Raw genomic sequence first — 25,303 nt, 5'->3', positions numbered from 1 at the left:
GTCTGTGTGTGTGTCTGTGTGTGTGTCTGTGTGTGTGTCTGTGTGTGTGTCTGTGTGTCTGTGTCTGTGTGTCTGTGTGTGTGTGTCTGTGTGTGTCTGTGTGTGTCTGTGTGTGTCTGTGTCTGTGTGTGTGTGTCTCTGTGTGTGTGTGTGTGTGATCCTACCACCTATCCAAATACTGAGAAAAGTCTCAAGAGGTACAGATATTATCTTTTCATGTACGAATGTAAACAGTTCAGCTTTAGAAAGTCCTTCATGAGTTCTCTTTCCTGTTTACCTTTTCATGCTTTTCTGGATTCTTGTGTTTGAAAGTCAAATTTTCTCTTCAGTTCTGGTCTTTTCATCATGAATTCTTGAAAGTCCTCTATATCATTGAATGACCATTTATGCCCTTGAAGTATTACACTCAGCTTTGCTGGGTAGGTGATTCTTGGTTTTAATCCCAGTTCCTTTGACTTCTGGAATATCCTATTCCAAGCCCTTTGATCCCTTAACGTTGAAACTCCCAGATCCTGTGTTACCCAGATTGTATTTCCACAATACTCAAATTGTTTCTTTCCAACTGCTTGCAGTATTTTCTCCTTGACCTGAGGCTGAGATTTGACTCAGCTGCTCAATTCCCTGGGGCTTTGGGGCAGGCTCAGGGCTGAGGTTTAGATCAGCTGCTCCCTACCACCTGAGGCTTTAAGCTGAGCTGCCTGGACAATGGATCCAGGTTGCTTCCTGGCCACCATAGCTGCCTGCAGTCTGCTGCAGCTGTTGTTGCAGTCGCCTGGGGTTATTGCTAGAGGAACCCTGTTCCCCTCTCTCCCAGCTGGGAAAGCCCTCTCACGCTGACCTTTGGAACTTTTTTTGGTGTTTGTGGGTTGAGGGATCTGGGACCCTCCCTACTGGGAACTCTGCCTGGGAGGTCTGTTCAGGTCCTGTTCCTCCCAGTGCCACGTGACCAGGGTTGGGCTCTGCTCTGCTTTGCTCAGCATCCTGTGAGATAGACCTTTCCTGTCCACCTTCTAGGTTACCTTTGGCTGGAAACTTTTTTCACTCTGTTGTTCTGTGGCTTCTACTGCTCTAGAATTTGTTGAGTCATGTTTTATAGGTATTATGTGGGCTGTGGAGGAAGCACTAGAGTATATGTGTCTTTCTACTGCGCCATCTTGGCTCTGCCCCCTACTTTTCTTTTTTTTTTTTTTTTTTTTTTAAGCCTTTAATTTTGTTGATGGGGATGCAATGAGTGAAGGTGAAGCACCAAGAATAGTTCTGAAGTTATAAACCTGGGTAACTAGAAGGTATTGTACTTGACACTAATAGGGAAGTCTGGAAGAACAATAAGTTTGGAGGGAAAGATGATGAGTTTGATTTTAGACATGTTGATTTTGACATGTCCTGAAGATAACTAGTGATGTAGGTCTGGAGCTCAAGAGAAGGACTAAGGCTGACTATGTGAATGTGGGTCTACTAAACAGAAATCATCATTAAGCCCATGGGAACTGATAAGCTCACTCAGAGAGAGGAGCACCCCAGTTTACTACAAGTAGCCTCTGTTTTCTCAGCATAAAGTAAGGGTCTCTGCTCTAAGCAAGAGGATTGGATGTGGTATGGAAACCTTAAAAAGAAGAAGAAAAAAGTTTTAAACAGCCTTCAGTTATTTTCAAGGAGCTAGTCAGCAAAAAAAATGAAAGGATTTTCTTGGGACAATTAGGGCCTGGTTGGTATTTTATTACAGATTTGTAAGCCACTGAGAAACGAGAGGTAAATGTACATATGATACAGAGTAATCATTTGTTTTATCCAGCATTGTAAGGGGAAGAAGGTGTTGATCATTCCAGATAAGGATCTTACTTCTTTAAGTAGCAAAACTTCAATCATTTTAGGTGAAACTTTTTTTCTGCTGTATAATATATAATATTATGTCCTCTGAAAGAAGTGTGTTCTTTTATGAATCCACAATCTCATTGACATGGTCACTCTCTCTACTGTACAAAATGCAAACTATCCACATCTTCTAACTTTATGTGATTGGTTCATGTCAGCCCAATGGGTCTTATATCCATATCTTTACATTGCTATACTTAACATGGGAAGGCCTTCCTCTCAATTTCACTTTTTTTTTTTTATTGTACCTGTGATTTCATTAATATTAGGAAACTCTTTCTACCAGAGCAGATCAGCATTTATGCCACAGCCTAACAGTCAGGAAGTAAGCCTTGGGCCTGAAAGTATAAATGACTTGCCTGAGAGGTCACACAGCCAGTATGTGTCAGAAGTAAGACTTGAACTTATATGTTCTTAATTTTAGGGCTTTCTATTCACTGTGTCACACTGCTTCCTCCCTTCAATCTCTTTTTTCCTTTAAGCATAATTCTGAATTGCTTTCTGGAATGATAAGACCAATTTACAACTCCTTCCATTGGCACACCACTGTGCCTATCTTAAGTACATAGACTAGTGGGACAGAGTGGAAGCAATGTACACTAATGAATATTAGTGTTAGTGAACTAAGGATTCTCTATCTTATGAGTGTTAGAAAAATTAAAAAGCAATTCGGCAGAAAATATATTTAGATAAGTGTTTTCCTCATCTATGGTGAAGGGAAAATTTATATCCAATATGGTCACACAGAGGAAATTACAGAAGACACTATAGTAAACTTTTTGTGCCAGGCACTGTGCTAAGCACTAGGGATATGAAAGCGAGTGAAATAGTCTGTGCTCTAAAGCAGCTTACATTTTGATAGAGAATGACAATGCTACTGGAGAAAGAGGAAGTCATGAAGTGATCAAGGAGGAGTGAGGAGGATGAAGGCTCCAGGATGGGTGGTGTTGATTTGACTGTTGTTCTCCGCGGTGGAGGGAGAGGACACTCATATAGTGTTGTGTTGTGTGGAGGTGGAGGTGGCATGGTGGCTCTGGGTCTGGGTCTGGGAAAGATAAGGTAAATGGTTATCTTGCTAAAAGCCATACAAATTATCTAGGAATTGATTTTGTTTTTGTTTTCTGAGAAATGCCTGAGATCATGTATGGGAAAAATGCCAAGTAATAGATATAGTGTATTTATAAATTAAATATTATCTAATATTTAATCAGGTTTGTTTCTTATATCCAGGTTGCATTGGAGTTGATCAAAGTTGCTGGTGGCCTTCCATTTGAAGCCTACAGAAATTGTTTCCTTAACTTAGCCATTCCAATTATAGTGTTTACTGAGGCAGCTGAAGTTAAAAAGATTGAAATCAGGTATGTGACAACCAAGTGGTTAAAAAACAAAAGTCTTTTGTATTCTGAAATAGAGTTGAATTAAGTATACTTTACTTTTTTCCTATCTAGAAGGAAATAGATATACCCTCTACTGTCATTTCTTCCTCTAAATCCCATTTTATTCTTTGAAACTCCTGAATAAGTAGAGAGAGTTCATTCTTTTGATTCCTAACAGCTGTGTATATTATTCTGTGTTTGCAACATAGTTGAGCAAATTTAACTGTACATTCTTGTGTTCATTATTTCATATGTAATAATCATATGTCTCCCACCTACATATGGTGTATGATCTAGAGCTCTAGATCATACCTGTACAACATACAGACCACCAGTGGTATGTTGTGCAGATCTGTTTTACATCCTCTACATTTTTTCACAGGCCACCCAAAATCCTTTGGCAAGGGACACACAAACCTTATGTTGTATGGGCCTTCTCTAGACTGAGAATCCAATAGACTTAGATTCTAGTCTTGGCTCTTTACCAAACCAGCTTTGTGACCTTGAGTAGATCATTTAATTCTCTGAACCTTAGGCTTTTCAAATACAAAATGAATTGAATAAGCTAGATGGCATGTAAGGACCTTTCTAACTCAAAATTGGATAATTTTGTGTTTATTATTTTTCCCTTAAAACAAAAAACCACTGCATTCAAGTCTCCTGAAAATCCTGACTCTGATAAATTTTTTCATAAGTCAGCAGACAAAGATTTGAAACATTTTAAAACATTCAAGAAATAGCCTTTCCTTCTCTCTTACATTTATTTTTAATTGCTAAGAAAAGATGAGTACTGCCTACCAGCTGGATTTTGTTGTATTTTTATTAAAGATTAGCAAGATAAACATCCTAAACATTTTTCTTGTTAATAACAGAAATGGAATAACATTTACAATCTGGGACAGATGGAGTATTCATGGAAAAGAAGAGTTCACCCTTTCAGATTTCATAAGTGCTGTCAGGGTGAGACCTTTTATTTCTTTTGATTCATCCTGTTGGGAAATTAAGGAATAGATGGCATATTCTATTGAGGGCACTTACCCTCACTCTTATTTATACTTCTTTTTCTGTGTAAGATTCAAAAGTAAATGGTTTCAGTCCTGTCGCAGGTCATCTTCAGTGGTTATCTTGCCTTTGCCACAGATCCATTACCTTTTCAAGACAAGTGGACACTGTGGTTCAGTGTTTGGTCACAAGGACTAAATAGTTTTAGTGCTTAAAATAAATAACCGCACATTTGGTGTGGTTCATCTTTTAAAAAGTTTTTTGATGTTCACAGGAAAAGTATGGAATTGAACCAACAATGGTGGTGCAGGGCGTCAAGATGCTTTATGTTCCTGTAATGCCTGGCCATATAAAAAGATTAAAGTTGACGTAAGTATCAAAATGTTTAACCCCAAAGATCCACCAGGATTAAGATCCTGGCTTAGGTCTATACTAAGCAAATAAAAATTTTCTAACACCAGTACAATTGTAATAATTATATCCAGAATATGTTAGTAATATAAAATATAAAATATGTTAGTAATATGCTGGTGTTTAGACACACCTTAAATGTCCTAATTAAAATTTGTTGACTTCCTTAAAACAAAATTCCTTTCCAAAATATATGATGAAAAAAACTGAATGCAAGAATTGATTTGTAATTCATAGAAGTGTTCTGTTTTAATAAACAAGTTAAATTAGCCTGAATTCTTTCCAGTACTACCAGCCTTAATCAAGGTTGTTTCCGTTTTGATGACTCTCTTTTACCCTCTTTTGTTATATTAGGGGGAAACATTTCATCTTCTTATATTTCTAGTTATTAACAAATGCTGTTTAAAAAGTTGCCGCATCTGTGTAGGCTTAGTGCCATAAATGACTAAAGTCATAGGGACAAAAGCAATAAGGAGCCAAGAGTCTTAACTTGGGAAGGTACTGACCCATTCAAATTTGCACCCAAATCTACTTGAACTAATTAAGTGGGCAAAAGCCTGCATTTTCATTGTTATTTTAAAAAAAAGATTTAACCAGTTAATATTCGTTATTGGTATTAGCAAAAAGCATTGAACTGATGGCAAAGTATATAGTTGATGGAATTAAAAATTTACTACAAATAATTCACAACAAAGTGATGTCTATATTCAGTTCAGTTGAACAAACATTTATTGAATGTTTATTACGTGCAAGGCATTGGACTATGCACTGGAAATATAAAGTCAAAAAGGAAATGAATCCTCCCCACGAGGACTTTATTTTTCTGTGGCTCATACAACATATTATCAATCAGCAAGTATTTAAATATGTGCCTTGTGCCAATACTGTACCTAAATTCTAGGAATATAAAGAAAAAGTGAAATAGTTCCTGTCTTCAGCAAGGTCATATTCTATCAGGAGCCATCATGAATGCAAGATTGTTTTGTGAAGGGGGACACTGCCAGTTGTAGGGGGATCAGGAAAGATTTTATGTAAAAGATTGCACTGGAGCTACATTTTGAAATAAATCAGGGATTTGAGGAGGTAGAAATAAGGAGGGAAAACACTTCAAGCAGAGAGGACAACCAGTGCAACAGCACATAGATAGAATGTTGTGTTTGAAGAATAGGAGACAGACCAACCAGTATGGCTGCACCACCAAGTGTGGAAAAGGGAGTAATGTGGAAGATTAACCTGGGTGTACTGTGACACAGGCAGAGACTGGAGACAGAAAGTCTGTTAGAAGACCAGTAGAATAATCCAGGGATGATAATAAGTGGCAATGAAAGGGAAGAGGTAGGTGCAACAGTGCTTGACTTGAATAGATATGACAGTTGAGATTTTTTTTTTATCCATTTTGAACTTAAGCACACACAAAAGCATTTCCACAGCACAACACAAAAAGCATGGAACCATGAATCTCCATTTTACAGCTTACTTTTTTTGAAAAACTGTAACAAACACATTGTTTTCAAAACTACCCTGCTTTTCTGTGCTTCCTTCTCTGTTTTCTTTTGTTCTCTGCTGGACACTTTGTAGTTTTATTTTTTTCTTCCTTCCTCCCTCCCTCCATACCCCTCACTAGAGAAGGCCACCATTTGACACAGGGGTGGGTGTATAGGTGTGTTTGTAAAGCCATACTATATATATTTCTATTTATCAGCTCTTTTGCTGGATACCATCTTCCTTCATAGGGCCTTTGTAAGTTGATTTGAATATTCAAAGTAACTTAGTTGTTCTTCTGAATAATATTGCTATTACTGTAGACGGTGTTCTCTTGTAGTATTCTATCACAGTCATATACCACAACTTGTTTAAGCATTCCCCAATTCATGGCATCACCCTAAGTTTCTAATTCTTTGCTACCACAAAGAGAGCTGCTATAAATATTTTATAAGATGCAGATTTATTTTTTTCCTTTTTCCCTGATCACCTTGGGAAACAGACCTAATACTGTGCTATTGCCAGGTCAAAGGGTATACACAGTTTTATAATTTTTGCTGCATAATGACAGTTGAGAGTTTGAGAAAAATAAGAAATAAACACCAAGGTTTCAGATAAGTAATTAAATGAATAGTAGTGCCATTGATAGAGGGAAGTAGATTTGAGGCGGGAAAACAGTATATTGTTTTAGATGTGAGTTTGAGCTGTTTATGGAACATCCAGGAGGCAAGAGATATAGGCCTGGTGAGTTTAGAAAATAGGCCAGGGCTAAAAATACAGAATCCCCTGTATGGAAGTAATAGTTAAAAGTCATAGGTGTAAATGTTATTGTCAAAGTAGAGAATATATAGGATAGAGCTAAAGCTAGGACTACATGGGGAATAATCTCCTCTTATAGTATCAGAAAGTAGAAGAGTAGCTAGCAAATTAGACAGAAATAACTACAAAAAGAGGTAGAATCAAAATCTCAGAGTTGAAAAGGACATCAAAAGTCATTTTAATCCTACTTATATAAGAATCCATGGTAATAATAACTGCTGACCTTTATATAGCTCTTGAAGGTTACACGTGATCTGTCAGGCTTTTCTTGAAGACTTTCAGCATGCTGGAAGGCAGCTTATACCACTCAGGATAGCACTACTTGTTAGGAAGTTTTTCCTGAAGTCAAGCTTAAAACTGTCTCAGATAATGTCTACCTTCTGCTCCTAGTACTAACCTTTAGATCAGAAGTATCAAATATTCAACCAGTTTGCTGAAGTTTGCCTGCCAGATTATAATTGGGAGATGTTTAATAAAATAAATAAAAACACAAGATAGATAATGTTCGTTTGTGATTTTCTAAGTCAACATGCCACAGGTAGGGATAGTTTCTATTTGAATTTGACACCACTGCTTTAGAACCAAACTGGACAAATGTAATCCTTTTTTTCACCTGACAGCACTTTAAATACTTGAAAACAGTTAACATGCTTCCCCTTTTGGAAAAGGATAAGGGGGGAATATGCTGTCACTGTAAGGCAGATCTACACAATATACCGCTTGGGGTCTGTGGGCATACTGGATGTGTTACATAGGCCCTGTTTCACATTCTCTACACTTTTCCTGGGCCACCCAAAACCTTTTGGCAGGCACAGGCAGCCCTGTGTTACGTAGGCCTGCCATAAGGAAACGTTGTATAGTCACTTTTGCTGAGCGATCTGCATTTTTCTCGATCTGCCCAAAAGTCTCTGGTGGGCTGCAAGCAGTGTGCCATGAGCAGTCCACGATGTGCTGGCCTGCTCTAGGTGAATGATTATCAGTGAAGTCATTCGCATCAAATGCCATTTTACTTACTAAAGAATTCGTTAGCAACCTTTAAATTGTGTCTCTAGAGTGGTGATGGATGGTAAAGGAATAGGGACAGAGGCTGTTTTTTCTAAAAGTTCCTCAGTGGATCATAAAAATGGGAAAGGTCCCACATGTACAAACATATTTACAGCAGCTCTCTGGTGGCTAAGAACTGGAAATCGAGAGGATGCCCATCAGTTGGGGAATGGCTGATCAAGTTGTGGTATATGAATGTAATGGAATACTATTGTGCTATAAGAAATGACAAACAGGAAGACTTCAGAGAGGCCTGGAAGGTCTTATATGAACTGATGCTGAGTGAAATGACAGAACCAGGAGAACTTTGTACACAGCAACAGCCACAGTGTGCGAGGAATTTCTCCGGTATACTTAGTCCTTCATAGCAAAGCAAGGACCTAAAAAATTCCCAATGGACTTTTGAGTCAAAACACCTTCCACATCCAGAGAAAGAACTACGGAACTGGATCGCAGAATGAAGCAGACCATTTACTTTTGTATTATGTTTTATTTTGTTTTATGTTTCTCCCGTTCATTTTAATTCTTCTATGCAGCATGACTAAGGTGAAAATGTATTTAATAAGAATGTATGTGTAGAACCTATATAAGATTGTACACCATCTCAGGGACAGAAGGGGGGAAATATCTAAGATATATGGAAGTGATTGTAGAACAATGAAAACAAATAAAATAATTTTAAAAATTTAATAAATAAATAAGAGTTCCTTAATGAAAGAGAAGGGGAACAAAATATGTGAGGTCATTTGGGTAGACAGATATAAGGAGAGCTTTGTTTTGTTTTTAAGAATTGTTCATTTCCTGAGTACCTTCATACAGAATTAATCTTTGATTTTTCTTCATAGAATGCACAAGCTTGTGAAACCATCAACTGAAAAGAAATACGTAGATCTTACTGTATCATTTGCCCCAGAAAATGATGGTGATGAAGATTTGCCAGGACCCCCCGTAAGATACTACTTCAGCCAGGGCAACGATTGACAACAACAGTTTTAAAGTCACTCCAGGATCACTTCTTGTGATAGGAGCGTATATAACTTGATTAACTTTTAAAAGTTAATATGGTACTTATGTATTTCTCTTTAATGAAGCCTTAATTTAAAAAAGAAAGAAAATTCAGTAGGAAACTACACTGAAGAACTGTAAAACAGAATTGAATTTATTGTACACTTGTCCTGATTCTCTTCATGCGTTGATCTAGTCACAAGAATGTCAGTTACAGAACTGGAATACCATTTTATGACATTTTCCACAACAGAAATATATGTATTTATCCTGAGCAAATGAAAACAGGAAGAATATATTCATCTGTCATCCTTTTCAGATGCAAGCAAGGTCTAAGGAAGTGACAATGATCAAGAATTGAAAGTCTCACGAAATGGAAATAGACAAGCTGCTTCTTGGAATCATTTTTTTTGTGGACTTTGGAAATTTGAGACATGTTGTTTCTGTGTTTGTTCTAGTGTTGTTTTGTTCCAGTACCTCAAATGATTAGGCTTTGAAACTCAAACATCAGTTATTTTGTGGATGTCTTAGAAAAAGACAGTTTATAATTGTGCAGCAAAAAAAAAAATCTTTTTGTGAGCAGCACTCTTCTGCTTCTTGTAAGGGTTTTTAACCCATCTGTTACATCATCATCATCATCATCATAGCATATTTATCTGCCCAACCCATAAATCAGGCCTTCTTTTGAAAACACCGGTTTATGAACTGTAAGATGAGGATCAGGCAAAATTCCATATTAACCTAGACAGAATAATTATGCTAATTTTAACAATTACCTATAGCCTACTTGGAGATTAAAAGGAGAGAATGAAAAATATAATTAATCTTGATGCTTAAAATGTCAGATTTTCATAATGATTTTTATTTGAAATTCACTAAATCCGATTTTCTCTGTAGCCCATCAGTCTATAGAAGGTTTAAAAAAAGAGCATCCTTGGAAAGGAATGGAAAATAATAGTTAAAATGTAATACTCTTTAACATTTGTTCTGATTATGAAAAGAGAATCTGTTATTTTACTGCCCATTCCCAAAGACTAGCTGAACTGGGATGTATTTTTTTTTTAAAGCCCTAATCAACATAAACCTTGTTTGTTGAGACCTAACTGATATAAATGCAAGTATTCTCTTTTAAATGATGACTTAATTCAGCATTGTAAAGTCTGTGAATCAATAAATGATTGTTAATTTTGGAATTATGCAGTCTAAAGCAACCATCAGTTTATAACATCATTGCAAGTCATTTTGCCATTATTTCCCTTCCTGCTATCCTTTTTTTCCATTCTCCAATTTATCAATATGAGAAGACTATTCAAGATGCCAAGTGTAAAAAATACCAAAGACAGGTTTTAAAAACTGGATTTTGCATCAAGCTAAAGCTCATGTTGATCCCCAATTTAGTGCGTTTAATAAGGGATATTTATTTTCTTTCTTTATACCTCTTGTAAATTATTTAATTGATTTTGCTTATCAGAAAGATGAATATTTGAAGGGTTTTTTTTGTTTTGGTTTGGTTTTTTTAGGATCTGCCCTTAAATATATCCATTTTGGCAGGTATGTGACCAAAAAATTCGTATCACTACCTAAGTATTACTAACTAGGGCAGAGTGGTCAAAGAAAAACTAAAAGTAATTATTTTTAGAGTATTTGTGACGGTTCTTATCCTTTTGCTTTCTAATCCAAATGATATAAATTTTCATGTTTTAATATATTTAGGGGAAGTCCAAAATCCTGTCAAAATTAGTCCCATCCCTAAACTTTAAAATAAAATTTTTGTCCTTTATGACACTCTCAAATTGGTTATGAGACGGTACTGAGAGTTTTCCGGGAGTTAATTTATGCAATTAATGGTTATTGATACCCCTATATGTATTTGTAATTTGGAGGCCTTCGGGGTTTCCATGCCATGGTTTCTGTAGGAGTAAACATGGAATTTTTCTATCAGTGCTTACTTTAGGGGTGTCAAAGTACTTGTGTAGATATAAACAAAATCAGCAATGTTATGTTCATTTTATGGTTACAACTGTGTCTGTGTAGAGACAACCTGTTCTGCCAGTCTGATCATTTCTACCCCCATTGCAAAGCCAATGGGAGCTTCCAGGTGTTCTTTCTTTAATTGTACGTGTGTGCATTTCTGTAGTGTGAGATCTACCTACATGAATGACGAATATCAGATGTAAAGATGAATAACATGATTTGTACAGGACCATCAAGTAATTTTTTACTTATTAAAATAATTAAATTCATAAAATGGGTATCTTTTTTTAAAAAATAAGATTCTATGTCTTGGTCCATCAGCGTACATTGAATATCATTTTGTATTCCATGATTTATACAAGGTTATTTTGCTTCTGTGAGAAAAATCTTGAGATTAAGTGTAGGGTGCTTATAAGAAGATCGCTAATGAGGGGATTCTAGAACATCATCACACACTCTTCCCCACTGGAAAAACAAGGTGGAACAAGTAAGCAGTGAAGGGGCATCAGCAAGAGTGTTTTGAAGATGGTACCAACAGCCCTAATTGTACTAGTTGGGGATCATGCTTCAAGTGCATTTTAAGAAGTTACAATTGCTTCTGATCTATAAAGTAGTCCTCCCAAATTGTGCCAATCAGAATACCTGAGATTGTATGTTTCTGTTTTTGTGTGTGCACTATGTCTGATTCAGTGGAACACTATTGGGCCTTGGCAGTAAAAAGGCCTGGTTCTAATCCTGGAGGTGCTTGAACTTGAACTAAGCACTTCCTGGATGTCAAGTACCTTGCTCTTTGGTAGGGATTTAAAGATAAAAGAAACTGTCTCTGCCCACAGACTTAAATTATACTCATTTTTTGTTCAGAAAAAAATGGTGCTTATTATAAAAGGAAAACAGTAGTGGCCCCTATTGACTTCCTCTGGTTCAAGGATTTGGATTATATGGGACCACAAAAAGGAATGGTGTGGAAAGAACCATAATTTTCTAGTGGAATTACCTGCATTCCAATCCTGGCTCTACCACTGCAATCTTTTGTGAATAGCCTGATCCCTTTAAAGTCTCAGTTTCTTCACCTATAAAGGGAGGGCCACACAAGTCAATTGCCTGCTTTAACTCAGTGGTGATGGTGGTGATGATGAAGGTATTCATCCAATCATAGTAGCTGACAATATTTTAATTTTCCTTTAGAGATTGCTAAGATGGTCTGAGAAGGTTACATTGAGGAATGTAGGTGCTGTAAAAACCGTATTATTTTAAAAGGGCAGTCATTTTCCTTAGAATGCCTTGGTCAAGATAACCCCTTTATCACTTCAACTAGCAAAACAGGAGATTTTCTTGGGATCAGCAGATCAGTATGGGACTCAATCTGCCTTCTAAATATTTTCGATGTGGCAGTACAGCATTTAAAATCAGAAACAAAATAAATGACCTGGAAAATACCATGTTTATTCTTACTGTCTCCATTTTTCTTCCTAAAGTTTTGTCATTACATTTTGTATTTTATGTAATGCAATATTAAATTTCTAACCTTTGTTCTGCTTCTTTGCCAGGAATTATAGTTTATGACATCTTTTATGAGGACTATCTCCTTTACCGGGATGGTCATAAAAATTTAACAATTCAGCATTTTATCAAGGACCTACTATATGCCGGCTCCCAAAAATATAAAGAACAGAATAAGAATTTAAAGACTTGGGAACCATTACACTAGGAAAAAAAAAATTTCTAGGACTGTCATCTAGCCTATACCTTCTCAGTGTTTTGGTCAAGGTTCATGGAGAGTTTTCTGTATGTTAAAGCAAAATAGTGCCTGTCAGAATGATGAAAGTTTTAGATGAGCTACCCTGGTTCTGAACTACACGTAATTATGGCTCTTTTTTTAGAGTTGATCAAGAAATTAGTGTTGCCCTTATTCAGAATTGGAGGCCCTTCAGAGGTCGTGCAGTCCAAATTTCACCTACAGTATGAATCTTTTCTATGATATCTCAAATAGCCATCCAAACTTTCTTTGAAGGCTTCTAGTACCAGAGAATGTGTTACCCCCCAAGGAAATGACTCCATTTTTAGAGAGCTCTATTTATTAGGAAATTTTCCCTTGATAGAGTTCGTATCTGCCTCATAACTTTACACCCATTATTCTACCCTTTGGGCAGAATAGAGAACAAGTTTATTTCCTCCTAGTGAAAAGTCCTATATCTACTTGACAGTGTCTATTCCACCTTAAGTCTTCTGTAGACTAAACATCCTAGTTTTTTCAACTGAATCCTAATTGTGTGGTTTTCAGTAATCCTTATCATTGATTGCCCTGCTCCGGACAGGTAATTTGTGAATATCCTTACTAAAATGTAGTGTCCCAAACTACACGCAGTATTTAAGATATTATTTATTCAGGGAAAGGTACAGTAAAGTTATCACAGCCCAGTGCTCTAAATGAGGTTCTTTGCCTGGGATGTGTGAATTAAGTTTTTAAAATATTAAATATTAAAATATTTTGTTAACTTTAAAAATAATGGGTTCCTTTTGCAACTTTATTATATGAATTTGAACATTCTTAAAAGTTCATAGGTTTCACCAGACTGCCAAAAGATCTAAGGTACAGAAAGGTAAAGAACCCAATCCCTGTAGGTTACACTGTATATGTAATGCAGCTTACAATTAGATTTCTTTTTTTTATTTTTGTTGCTCATACTATCAACTCACTTATGTCTCACTTCTCACGATGCACCCTCTGCAAGCAGACACTCAATCCAGTGTATGATTTTAAAATTTCATCCCTTGACACTTCCCCGCCCCACAAAGAATTTCCTTCTCTACAGTGCTGTATATCAGCATTTTTTAACGCCCAGTTTTATAACTTGGACTATGATAAATGGCTCATTTTTCAGGTAGCTCCAGTCTTCCGCCGATCATCACAATAGAATTTGAGAACTGAGAAGCAAGTAGAATTTAAGATGTCCATCTAGTAGAACTCGAAGTGCCTTCAAATTGTGAATTTGTACATCCTGCAAACATCTTTTTAGAGAGCTTTGCAATTTTAGACTCCATCACCAGTTTCTCCATTGCCCTCCACACCTTGTAAAATGATCCCATGCCATAAGGTGAAAAACTATAGATAACCTAATTCTCTAATGTGACATTAGACATGTCAAACATTTAGTCTCAGTTATCTCACCTGAAAAATGAGGCAGTTGAACTAGTTAATCTCTGAAGTCCCTTTCAACCATGAGTTTGAAATATTTTGAGGTAATAAAATGGGGAAACAAATGCAAAAAAACAAACATACAAAGTGGGTAAGGCTCTTTTATTTTAAATAATGAAGACAGGAAACTGGTCCTCCTGCACTGGTTTAAGTGTTTTTTCATCTTAATGATCAGATGCTTCTTTTTCTGGTCAATTAAAATGTTTCTACTTGGAAAGTTCAAGTTTGAATCAAACTTTAACAAATTGGAACTGTCACAGTTTAAAAGAAAATCTTAGGAATATAGTATATGGAAATTCATTTAGACTGGCCAAACCCCCACAAAGAGAGAATTCAAATTTCATTTACAGAGATTAACATCAGCTTATAAAAGCATCCCCCAAAGACCCTTCATAGTAGTATTTTGTATCATCCTTGTAAAAAGATGACTCTACCAAGACAACATTCTACATGCAAAATGCTCAGATGTGACTTTTTTCATCCAGAATCAGGAGACACCAAGGAATCTTCTTGCTAGAATTTTTGAAATAGGTTTTCCCAAGATCGGGCAGGCTGATTTGTAATTTTATTTTAGTCAGTGTCCACTTTTTTCTTCCATTTCTCTCTTCTCCCTTTTCATTTTATTGGATTCTTAGCCTGGAAATTCTGTTAAAGAAAAGTTGAGATTAGTCAAGAAATAACCTAAAGAAAAGGACAGAATAGTTTTTGACATCAGTTTCCTGGCTTCCAAACTAATTTTTTCTATTTCTCTAACATATTTAAATGCGACTTTCTTTTCATTCTATTTAAGACATTGGTTACTCCTGAATAATTCACGCTTTGGGAAGCAACTTCTTTTTGTTCCTGAATTGACATGGCATGTAATGATATAGCATTCATCTCAGTTATAAATGCTAACTGTATCTGAGGAGGGAACTTAAGCAAGGTATAGAGGTCATTGTATTTCTAGGCACTGTTTCTCTGAGAATATAGCTTTTAACTGTAAACTGAGAGAACCTGTAGGAAACTAGGAAGACCATAGGAAATCACAAGGTCCAGGAAGATGAATTGTGCTAAAGGGTATATATAATTCAAACTCAAAACAGAGATGAGCAGTACTCCATGGCTCTCATTTAGGTAATGGTGACTCCAGATTATTACTAGAGGCTGACCTGATTACTTTTTTTTTTTTTACCTTGGGAAAACATGGGAACTTGAAATATAGATCACCCATACCCTAAAGTAGCTCTCTCAATTCAGTCGCCAGTATTTCTGAAAGGAAAAATAAATATGAATTTCTCACCATTCACATGGGATCTAACAGCATTTTTGATCACTGGTCTCACAAGAGGTTGCTCTTGCCTCCGTGGGGAAACTCTGATTGGTGAATCTGCCTTTGTATGTCCTAAAGGAGCAAGAAAAGGAGAGAAATAAATTGATAACCTCATTTTCTTGGTGCTATATTGTCAACTTTATAAATAAAAACTTCAGGAGCAAATGAATGGCTGCATTTTTGTAATAGCTTGCTACTCATAATCAAGGTATAAGCTAAATATTTTACAAACACAACACCTACAACCAGGTTCTCGAAATGTGGACTGAGTCAGTTTGGCTAAGTATGCCACAAAATGTACACAGATCATACTTAAAATCACATGTGCATATCTCTCCTAATGCCCTGGAATCCTTATAGCAAAAAAGTTTTGAGACTCAACAGCCTAAGGCAATGATTAATCTGAAAAATTATTATCCTTAGCAATAAATATATAAACCACACTCTAATTCATAAATTTGCTAGTGGTTCAGTCACTTAATATTTTAGCCTCAATATACATTTTCAGTCTTCTGAATATGAGATCAGTTATCATTACCTAAAAGTGTTAACTCAGTCTGAATTATTTCATTGAATAAAGTCATATAACATACTTCTGAAAATGTAGGCATATTTTAATTGAGTCATGGTTATTTGGGGGGAAGACCATGTGTTGATTATCTTCCCTTGGTGGTTTTGACTTTTACTGAGACAAAAATGAGATTGAAGTAAGGGTGACATAAGAGTAAGAGGTTTAGAATGGTTAGAGCTGGTTCAGGTGTGAAAGAATTCACTTAGATGATTTTCTTCTAACCAAGGAGAGCTTTATTAACTGGCCAGCCTAGGAAGAAGGAGTAGCAATTTACATGTGAACAGGGGCTTGTTTTTATAAGAACAGGATAAGGGAGACAGGAAAATTTATGACCCAGAATGAGGGCGATAAGGAATTTTGTGGTCCAGGAGAAGGGGAGAGTATTATGATATTCCAAGATAAGGGGGAGAGAATTTAGAATGTCCTCAAGCTCTGAAGGGGCCTCACTAGGTACTGAAAAAGCAACCCTTAATATTAACCCTTAGGGCACCTTTATTTCCACATCCAGGAGAGAGACCTTGGGCCTTCTCCTTCTGAGGAGGACTGACCCCTAGAAAACAAATGGTTCTGTTATTTTATGTGGAAGAGATTAATCTAGACCAAGGCTCTCATCTTTTTAGTTTTTAAAAAGTCAAGAAAGCTAGCTTTCAGGAATCTGGTGGTCTGGGAGTAGGAGTCCATACTAGGTTTTGTAATCATTTCAACATCAATGCTTCAAGGAGGAGCTTAGGGGTTCAGTGAACCCACTCACCCCAGAGAGCTAAGTAATAGAGTGCCCTTGAGTGTGCCCCTGAGGTTTGGGGCTGAGGGGAGTTTTTCTTTTTGATCTATATCATCAAAGTAAAAATCATTTGTAAAAGCTTTTTAAGGGGAGAAAAAAGGATTTGTTAAGGGATATTTGATAAGAAGTCAGATTTGGGAGGGGGGAGATATGAGAGAAACAAACTTCCAGGAATTATTAGACTAGTTAATAAAACATCTTTTATAACATATCCAAACTTAATATTTCAACAAACTTCATTAAATACATACAAGCTATGTACCAGTCACTAGGGATAAAAAATAAATAAAAAAGTAGTCTCTGAACGTATATTCTTCTGAGAACCTTACAGCTTTATTTTGGAAAGGAAACAAATGACTTGGTCGTCAAGTTAATTCTCTCTAGATTATAAAATGGGATGCCCCAGGAAGACTTCAACAAAAGTTCATAGAGGCTTAAAAAGACAAAGCCATTTAGAGGTATTTACCTCTAAATATATTACTCTATAATCATTCTAAATATAATACTCTAAAGTATAAATATATTGCTCTATAATACTCTATAATATATTACTCTAAAATCTTTTTAAGCCTCTATGAAGCAACTTTCAGATGCAAATAAACATTTCTGCCCTAGAAAAGGTGAAATACCTTAACTGCATATGAAAAGTCCTGCAAGATTTGCCTCTGAGGCATAAACAATATTCATACCTTTGTACCCGGTCAATCTCATACATCAATTTCCGGAAAGGGTATACAGATGAAAATGACTGAATTGAAATTAATCAACTCAAAGGCAACTGTAGTGTTGACTTAGGAAGAATCTGTCCAATAGGAAAGACAACCTTTCTCTCATCTCCTACTAGGGGTAACAACCCACCTCAAGAGCTAAAGTTCTGGGGGAGTCAAAAGAAGCGTCAATAAATCTTTAAGCTAAGAGTCACTGCTCTAGCTCAATGGTTCCCCTTTAGTGGGTTTGGGATAATGTGGCAAAGATTTTGTGCTAAAAATTCTTTAACAGTGCCTTCAGCAGTTAAATAAAAAGTCCAATTATGTCACAAATTGTCATCCAATTGTTTCTAAACCACCACAAGGATAGATGTTTACTGATTGGTTGTCTTCAGCCCTCTACTAACCTCATTAAACTCATGGCCTCCAGGAATTAACTATGCCCTTTTACAAATATTCCTGCATATATCTTTCTCCCTCCATTTTCATATTGCCAACATAATATGAAGTACCTTAAGGTCAGGGATTATTTCTGTTTTCACTTTGTATTCCTGGTGCCTAGTAGAATGCTTTGAATGTAACAGAGGAGCAACAAATTCTCACTTAACTCAATTGAGTTGAATATCCTACTGCCTGCTGAACTCTGACCCAAGATGTTCTTCTAGCCTCTCAAATTTAACGCAACTAAAACTAAACTCATTTTCCTCTCAGGATCAATTTATTATTTTGACTTTTTTATTTCTGCGAATGATACTATCACTCTCATTCACCCATCTGAAAACTCCATCTCTCATCTTTGGGGGCCTCCCACTCCCACCCCAACATCCAAACAATTACCAAATATTATCAGTTTTTTTTTCTGAGTGTTTCTGAAATACATACATCCTCTTCTTTAAAAAAAAAATATACTGATGCTAATTTCTTATTTTCATTCCTAATGCAAATGGACACAGTTCATCTTATTACCTCATACCTGGACCATTACAAGAAACATACCAAGATTTTCATCAGTGGAATATATAAATGGTTTTAGGTTTCCTCGAGTTTCCTTCACAAAATAATCAATGACACTGAAGAGGTTTGGGAGTGTCACCTGAGTATTAACAAGACAGAAAACACAAGAGGAGGAATGCAGGTTATGTCTAATGACCACAGGACCAATCTAGTAATCTCTGCTCCCTACAACCACCCGGTCAGATAGTATAAAGTATCATACAACACCTCAGGAGCTACAGAATTCATATTGTTTAATGTGTGATCGCGGGACCACCATTGGCAGGGAAGGGGGAAGGGGGGGGGTTAAGCTAAGTAAGGCAAATTACCATGTACATGTTCCCCACATAACACACACTTTTATGCAAGTTGAGAAATCAATTTAAAGTGAAAATCAAGGTCAGCCTCTAAGGTGAAAAAGAATCACAAAAAGGACAATTTGATACCGTATCAATGATATGCGGTATCACACTTTATTATATAGTCTATGAAATATAAAATACCATTTCAGTATTAGCTTGGTGGAGTTAGCTCATCCCCTGGTCGCTGCCCTCCTGAAACAACACCAACTGCCCACTATCACAAAGGTTTTAGCCAATGCATAATGTTTAATATAAAATTTTAGAATAATCTCTTTGTTCTCTCTGAAGCAAACTCAGAGGGTGCCTCTTCCTATGTCAACAAAGCCAGCCAAGGCTGACTTAACATTCCTTAAGAGACCTTTAACCTAAGACACTATCTTGAATAATGGGACATTTTCCATATCTTAATATTTGTAGACATATACTATGTTATGGCATGTTAATGGTAAAGAAAACACAGACATCTTAGGTCGTGATTTCTATTGAACTTTGTTTACCCTTTCCTATGTCAGTTATCTGTTTAGGGCAGGAAGCCTGCCACTTACTAGTGGTGGGATTTCCTTCTTTATCACCAAGACATATGTTTACCCAGCTGGAATCCCAAGGCCTGACCAACATTACTTTGTTAATTGTCTTGTCTTACTAAATTTATGATTTGTTCAACTAGGAGAGTTCCTTTCTCACGGCAAAATGTATATAAGCCAGAAGATTTCTGCACTGGGTAGCCAGAACATTTCTGGCTCCATAATGCATTATGTTACCGTTGTCTTTAATAGGGAATTGATTAATTAATTAAATCATAAAATGTATGCATTAGCCTGTTGCCTTTTCTTAATAAAGTTTTCAGGTCAACAGTTGTCATTGAGATGGGCAGAATCTTAATCTGCCTTTACACATATAGAATATTCTAAAAAGCGAGGCCAGGGATGGGAACTGAGGAATCCTGGGAGAAGGCTGGAGTCTAGAAATCAAATGAGAGATGACTCTGCCCGTAACTTTGCTGCCTCCAATTGAAGCCCATCCTCTCTAAGCTCTAGAGGATGTGGTCACAACAGGAAATTCTATGGCTTTCCTCTTCCTCTCCACTGAGTTGGAAGCAATGAGACTGGGAAAGCAAGGGGCAGGGTAAGGAGGCCCAATGAGAACAATATAAATTTCTTTGAGACTATTAGTTCCTGTAAACAGAAGCATTACTAACTTCCTTCCTCAGTCTAGGCCCTACGACAACCGGTTCCCTCTGCCTGGAGCCAGACAGCTTCATTAGTATCCCCACCCACTGAGCTATGGAAACATGTTAATGGCATAGAAAAAGAAGGAAGGGATTTCTTTAACCGACCCCCTCCACGGTTATTTTGCTGGTGAAAGAAGTAAAGGGAGGGAGGGAAGAACATTTTCCCAAGCATTTCCCTTAATATTTGAAAATGAACCAACATTTAGGAAGCATAAGAATGACAAGTTCTACCTGGTTTTAAACAAATTCTTTTAAACTCTTATATTTGGGGGAATTTAAGTCAGATGTCTAGCAAAATTAATATTCTGTCTCACCCTAAGCATAATTTATATTTAGAAAGAATTATGCAAAGTGAATGAGGGGAAGAGCTACGATCACCTCTTGAATCCTCCTACTCCCTCACCACCTGGTCCAAAGTTGCCCCCTCAACACTTTCCACCCTGAGAATCTGCTAGCCTCAATGCTTTTAAACATTTTTCAGCACAAATTTTCTGGTTAATAAGTCTTTGTCTGCTTTTCAACCTTCTTTCTGATTCTAGAAAGAAGTCTAGGGAGAGTTAATCTGTAACGAAGATCATGACTTACTGGTTTTTCCAGCTCAATGGTGTAGTTGGCTCCTACGCTTACCACTCTGTAGTGCTTTATTCTTGGAGTGCTGAAAAAAAAAAAAAGATTCTTTCCTATTTGTTCTCATTGTTGTGGAGGAAAAATAAAAACCAAACATGCATATGACAAAATTTACATTCAGTCCAGCAAAAATGTCCGAGGTGTCCTTCTATCTAATCTCTTATATCTTTCCCCAGGCTACTTCAGGGGACAGGGACAAGTGAGAAGGAAAGTCCTTCACTTCAATACTTGTAGGATTCACAACTTCATTTGTGTGGATGCACACAAGTCAGACCGGCACATCCTTTGGCAGGCTGCACGCAGGTGGTACAAGCCAGACATTAGGGAAGCCTGAAACTCCTCCACATCTTTAAAGAAAAGAATAAGTCACATTTACATAAGTGCTTTTAAGGTTTACAAAGTATTTCCATCACAGCAGCATTCCCCAGGGCATATTATAATAGCTAGCATTTATGTAGCTTCAGGCTTTGCAAAGTGTTTAATGACTACCTCATTTAATCCTCCCCAAAGCAGGGGGAGGTAAGTGCTATTACTATCCCTTTTTTCCTGAGGCAGGGGAGAACTAAAATTTCCCTTATTTCATATATGATGAGACTAAAGCAGGGAGAGGTTAAGTGGACATATTTTATTATTTTCCCCATTTTATATATGAGGAAACTGAGAAGAGTAAAAATGAAATGACTTGCCCAGGGTCAAGTAAGTGTCTGAGGCTGGATTTGAATCAAATCTTCCCAAACACCAAGTCTGGCATGGTATTTATTCTTGTCACCCCTATTTTACAGATAGGGAAAGTGAGGAGTAGACAAGTTAAGTGATTGGCTCCAGGCAGTCAGTACTCAACTTGAAGGTAGTAAGTGTTGGGCCCTTCACGGTCTTTTATGAAATAGTATGGCTGAAATAAAACAATCTCCTGGTGGTCAAACTTTTGGTCAGGAGCCTGGAAATATAAATCTAGTTCTAGATCTTGTCCATGTAGAGTTCATATTCAAAGCCTCCCCAAGTTGACAGACCCTTCTACATCTTGCCCCATGCCGATACAGAATGAAAGGAACCAGGGCCACCCCCATGCCACAATCAGCAGCAGCACAGCACATAAATGGAAGTGCAACGTAGAAAACGAGATATCAAGGAGGGCCAGAGCACCCTGCAGGAAGAAATAATAATTTAACTTTTAAAAGTGCCACTAACTCACTTAGCAGAATATATTATGGAAGCTTAATTCCTCCTATTCTCCATCAGTACTTAGGTAACTAAGTCCACTAGATGAATCTTAAAATACGTGCAGAGTTGCCCTATTTACTGGGAACTAGGTGATACCTAGGGACAAGTAGGTAGCATAGTGGACAGAGCAACAGGCCATGAGTCAGAAAGATAAGAGTTCAAATCTCACCTTAGATATTTACTAGCTATGCAGCCCTGGGCAAATCACTTCATCTCTGCTTGCATAAAACTGGAGAAGGAAATGGCAAAGCACTCCAACATCTTTGCCAAAAAAACCCAGGGACACACAGAGTCATGACTGAACAACATGCTATCTGAACCCGTAAGATGAGAATTTAATATGTCTTATATTTTTTGGCTTCCTTTAAAGATTTCCCCAAATGTTGAAAAATTAACTCGTTATTTGCTTATGATTATTTGCTTGAGAGAAATACTTTTCCAGATTTGCCCAATGAGTAAGGCTTGTCCTAAGCAAAATTGTATGGCACATGAAATTTCACTTCAATGTCTTTATTCAATGCCTCTCCCCCTCCTTAAGGGTTTGGGATGTTCCACTCTGGACCACACTTCTATGTAGCACCTCATGATCTCAACCTACCAGCATTTGCTCTCATATAGCCATCAAGTTGGGGAAAATATCACAAATGACCTAACATAAAAGCATTTCTGGCTAATAACTCCTTACCCAGCATATTATTTTTATGTTACGTTTAACATAGGACAATGCCTAACCTAAAACAAAGACTCCCTGATGGTAGCAATTCAGATATCAATTATAGGATGGCAGGCAAGATTTGGGAAGATAAAGCAGGAGCTTTCCAGTGTTCCTCCTCACACAATTGTTTATTTAATAAGGCCAGCCTTGCCTATCTATGTACAGCTTCCACTCTGACAGTGAAAGAGGCCTTCAACACCTGCTGTTAACATTTTAAAATATCACTGGTCCCAATAAACACAATATTGCATAAAACTGCCAAGGGAATTTGGTTGCTATTTCTGAATCCCAACTTTGTGTAAGGGAGGGAAAATAAGCAAAAATTAACTGGAAGTAGGACTCATAGTTGTAGTTGGCATCAGAACACACTTCCTCCAAGACAAACTCTTGGCTTTCACCTCAGCCCTATCATCTTTCTCCAAGGATTAGTAAGAATAAAAAAGATGTCAGTATGGTTTGCTATCTTGAGATTTCCTGGTTGAAACCTTAAGAAAAAAAACATTGTAAATTACTTTGTGTGGCACTGACACTCAGAATTTCGAGCTAGACAGGACCTTAGAGATCACCTGGTTCAAGCCCCTTGTTTTCCAGATGACGCAGCTGAAGGCCAAAGAGAAGTACTCTAGGTCACACAAGTAATAAGCAGCAAAGATTGGATTCAAATTCAGATCTTCTGACTCTAAGGTCAATGCCCTTTCCACCATACCATCCTACTTCTTACTGGTTTCTAAGACTTTGGCCCAAGTTCTTAGGAAGATGTAATCTGTTGGTAAGTCGTCTACCATGCTAACTTGCTAACCACCAATAACAATTTAAAGAAGATAAAAATAACACAGGAAGTTGTATCATGAAACCAGCTTCTTGCCTTTTGACTTCACATGCCCTAGCACTGGGTCAGAGGCAATGGTGTCCTCCATGAAGAAAAGGGTCACCTTAATAATCTGGCATAGAATGATTCTGTCCCTCCCTAATCTAAAAACTCGTGATTGATGAACAGGTGGAGTTTATGCCTCCCTAAAGCTGCTTCTGTATAAGCAATGTGTTCTTTGTTGCTCCTGTTTTGCCAGACACACTTACTGACTCACATGACTGGCGTTTTCTTGTTCCGTCTATAAGGGAGATTTGGCTTTGTGGGCAACACAGGTGTTTCCTAACGCTGGATTACTGCCAGCGCTCCGTACTCAGGGGCTCAATAAGGTCAAATAAGTCAAAATATTCTTCTGTCAATCTAGAAAGAAGAGTACTGGCCTGAGAGACAAAGGACCTGAGTTACAGTCCTGAATCTTCTAGTTAGTTGTGCATGCTTGGGTAAATCATTTGAACTCTGTGAGCCTCAGTTTGCCCATTTATAAAATAAGAGGACTGGATTAGGTCTGACCTTTCAGGTCCCTTCCAACCCTAGTGTTGTGTGATTCTAATATTCCCTGCAATTGCCATTCCTTGCTATACAATATTTAGATTCGGTCCAGCATAGATAAGGAAAGTATGATCAGAATCACAGGAATGTTTTTAAAAGATCTGCTATGGGCTTTTGGAAGAGACATAGACATTCTGAGGGTTCAAGTCTTCAGAATTATCCTGTTCACTGTGAAGAGCGGCAAATACAAGGACCTTTGGAAATGTAAATCAGCTAAATCCTCAAAACATACATAGGAACTTGGATGCTAAAATATTCTAATCTGACCATTCCATTTTCCTACTTCCCTGAGAGCTTTCTGTCAATCTACTTCAAAATGAACAGAATTTTTCCCCTAGGACACTGTCATACAGATACTTATGATACTAAAAATCCAAATCAGAAATTTACAATTTAATTCAGAGTAGAACTTCACAAAAACTTCAGTCTTTCAACTTTGCTACTGACTTTACCACAGGTTCTTCATCTTTTGTTCATCAAGAGCAAAAGCTTTGTGAAAGTGTGGAAATTTCCTGGTATTTATCATAATATAGAAAAAAAAACAATTTCTCTTGATTAGTTCTCTCACATGATATAGCAGGGTACATAATGCAAACTGTAAGTGAAGAATGCAACACTGAATCATACTGGATAGGTCATCGTTCTAAAAATGCACTGCGTTAAAAACCACATCCACAGCAACTTTGGCAGAAAATTCAGCGCTCAGACTGGACAAGCTTAGAAGAGGCAACACGGCAGAATGGAAAGGACGTTGATATTTTACAATGTAAGAAGCAACAAATATAAAAAAAAGAAGAAAAATTTAAATGAACCGATAAAGATCAAATTAAGCAGAACCAGGAAAACAATATATATATAATGGTTACAACTATAAAAAGGGAAAGAGCAACAAAACAAAACTGAACTCTGTAATTATATGTACAAACTTGAACCCAGAAGAGATTAGAAACTGTATGCCTCTCATTCTGCTGGAGAGGTGAAGGATTATGAGTATAGAATGTTACATATACGGTTTGATTTGGGTTGATTTTTGTTTTGTTTTTTTAACAAAGAAAGGCTTACTGGGTAAGGACACATCCAGAAATTAATGTGGCATAAATACAAAAAGCATCAACAAAACTTTTGTTAAAAGGAAGAGGAAAGGAAAGAGAAGGAGAAAATAGGGGAGGAGAGGAAAAAGGAAGG

At 37.0% G+C, this 25,303-nt stretch overlaps 2 protein-coding genes across 4 annotated transcripts in view; one reads left to right on the top strand and one right to left on the bottom strand.

Annotated features, from left to right (window-relative positions):
• UBA6 (ubiquitin like modifier activating enzyme 6) overlaps positions 1-11,259 on the top strand; it is a 77,289-nt gene extending 66,030 nt beyond the window's left edge. For both annotated transcript variants that reach the window (XM_072620890.1, XM_072620891.1), the window contains exons 30-33: positions 3,103-3,230; positions 4,121-4,208; positions 4,525-4,619; positions 8,852-11,259. In XM_072620890.1, coding sequence (XP_072476991.1) covers positions 3,103-3,230; positions 4,121-4,208; positions 4,525-4,619; positions 8,852-8,987 — 447 coding nt within the window. In that variant the 3' untranslated portion in view covers positions 8,988-11,259. The remainder of the gene's footprint in view (positions 1-3,102; positions 3,231-4,120; positions 4,209-4,524; positions 4,620-8,851) is intronic.
• A 3,005-nt stretch (positions 11,260-14,264) lies between these two features.
• The window catches only part of STAP1 (signal transducing adaptor family member 1), a 66,711-nt gene continuing 55,672 nt past the window's right edge, over positions 14,265-25,303 (bottom strand). Inside the window, exons 7-10 of one of the 2 annotated variants that reach the window (XM_072620905.1) lie at positions 20,724-20,793; positions 18,549-18,645; positions 15,464-15,565; positions 14,265-14,826 (exon numbers count right to left, since the gene is read on the bottom strand). In XM_072620905.1, coding sequence (XP_072477006.1) covers positions 14,813-14,826; positions 15,464-15,565; positions 18,549-18,645; positions 20,724-20,793 — 283 coding nt within the window. In that variant the 3' untranslated portion in view covers positions 14,265-14,812. Of the gene's footprint in view, positions 14,827-15,463; positions 15,566-18,525; positions 18,646-20,723; positions 20,794-25,303 lie in introns of both variants that reach the window. The other variant, XM_072620906.1, reaches the window with a different exon arrangement.

This window comes from Notamacropus eugenii, chromosome 6, assembly GCF_028372415.1.
Source record: "Notamacropus eugenii isolate mMacEug1 chromosome 6, mMacEug1.pri_v2, whole genome shotgun sequence".
Classification (NCBI taxonomy): Eukaryota; Metazoa; Chordata; class Mammalia; order Diprotodontia; family Macropodidae; genus Notamacropus; species Notamacropus eugenii.
This window is presented reverse-complemented; position numbering and strand designations above follow the sequence as displayed.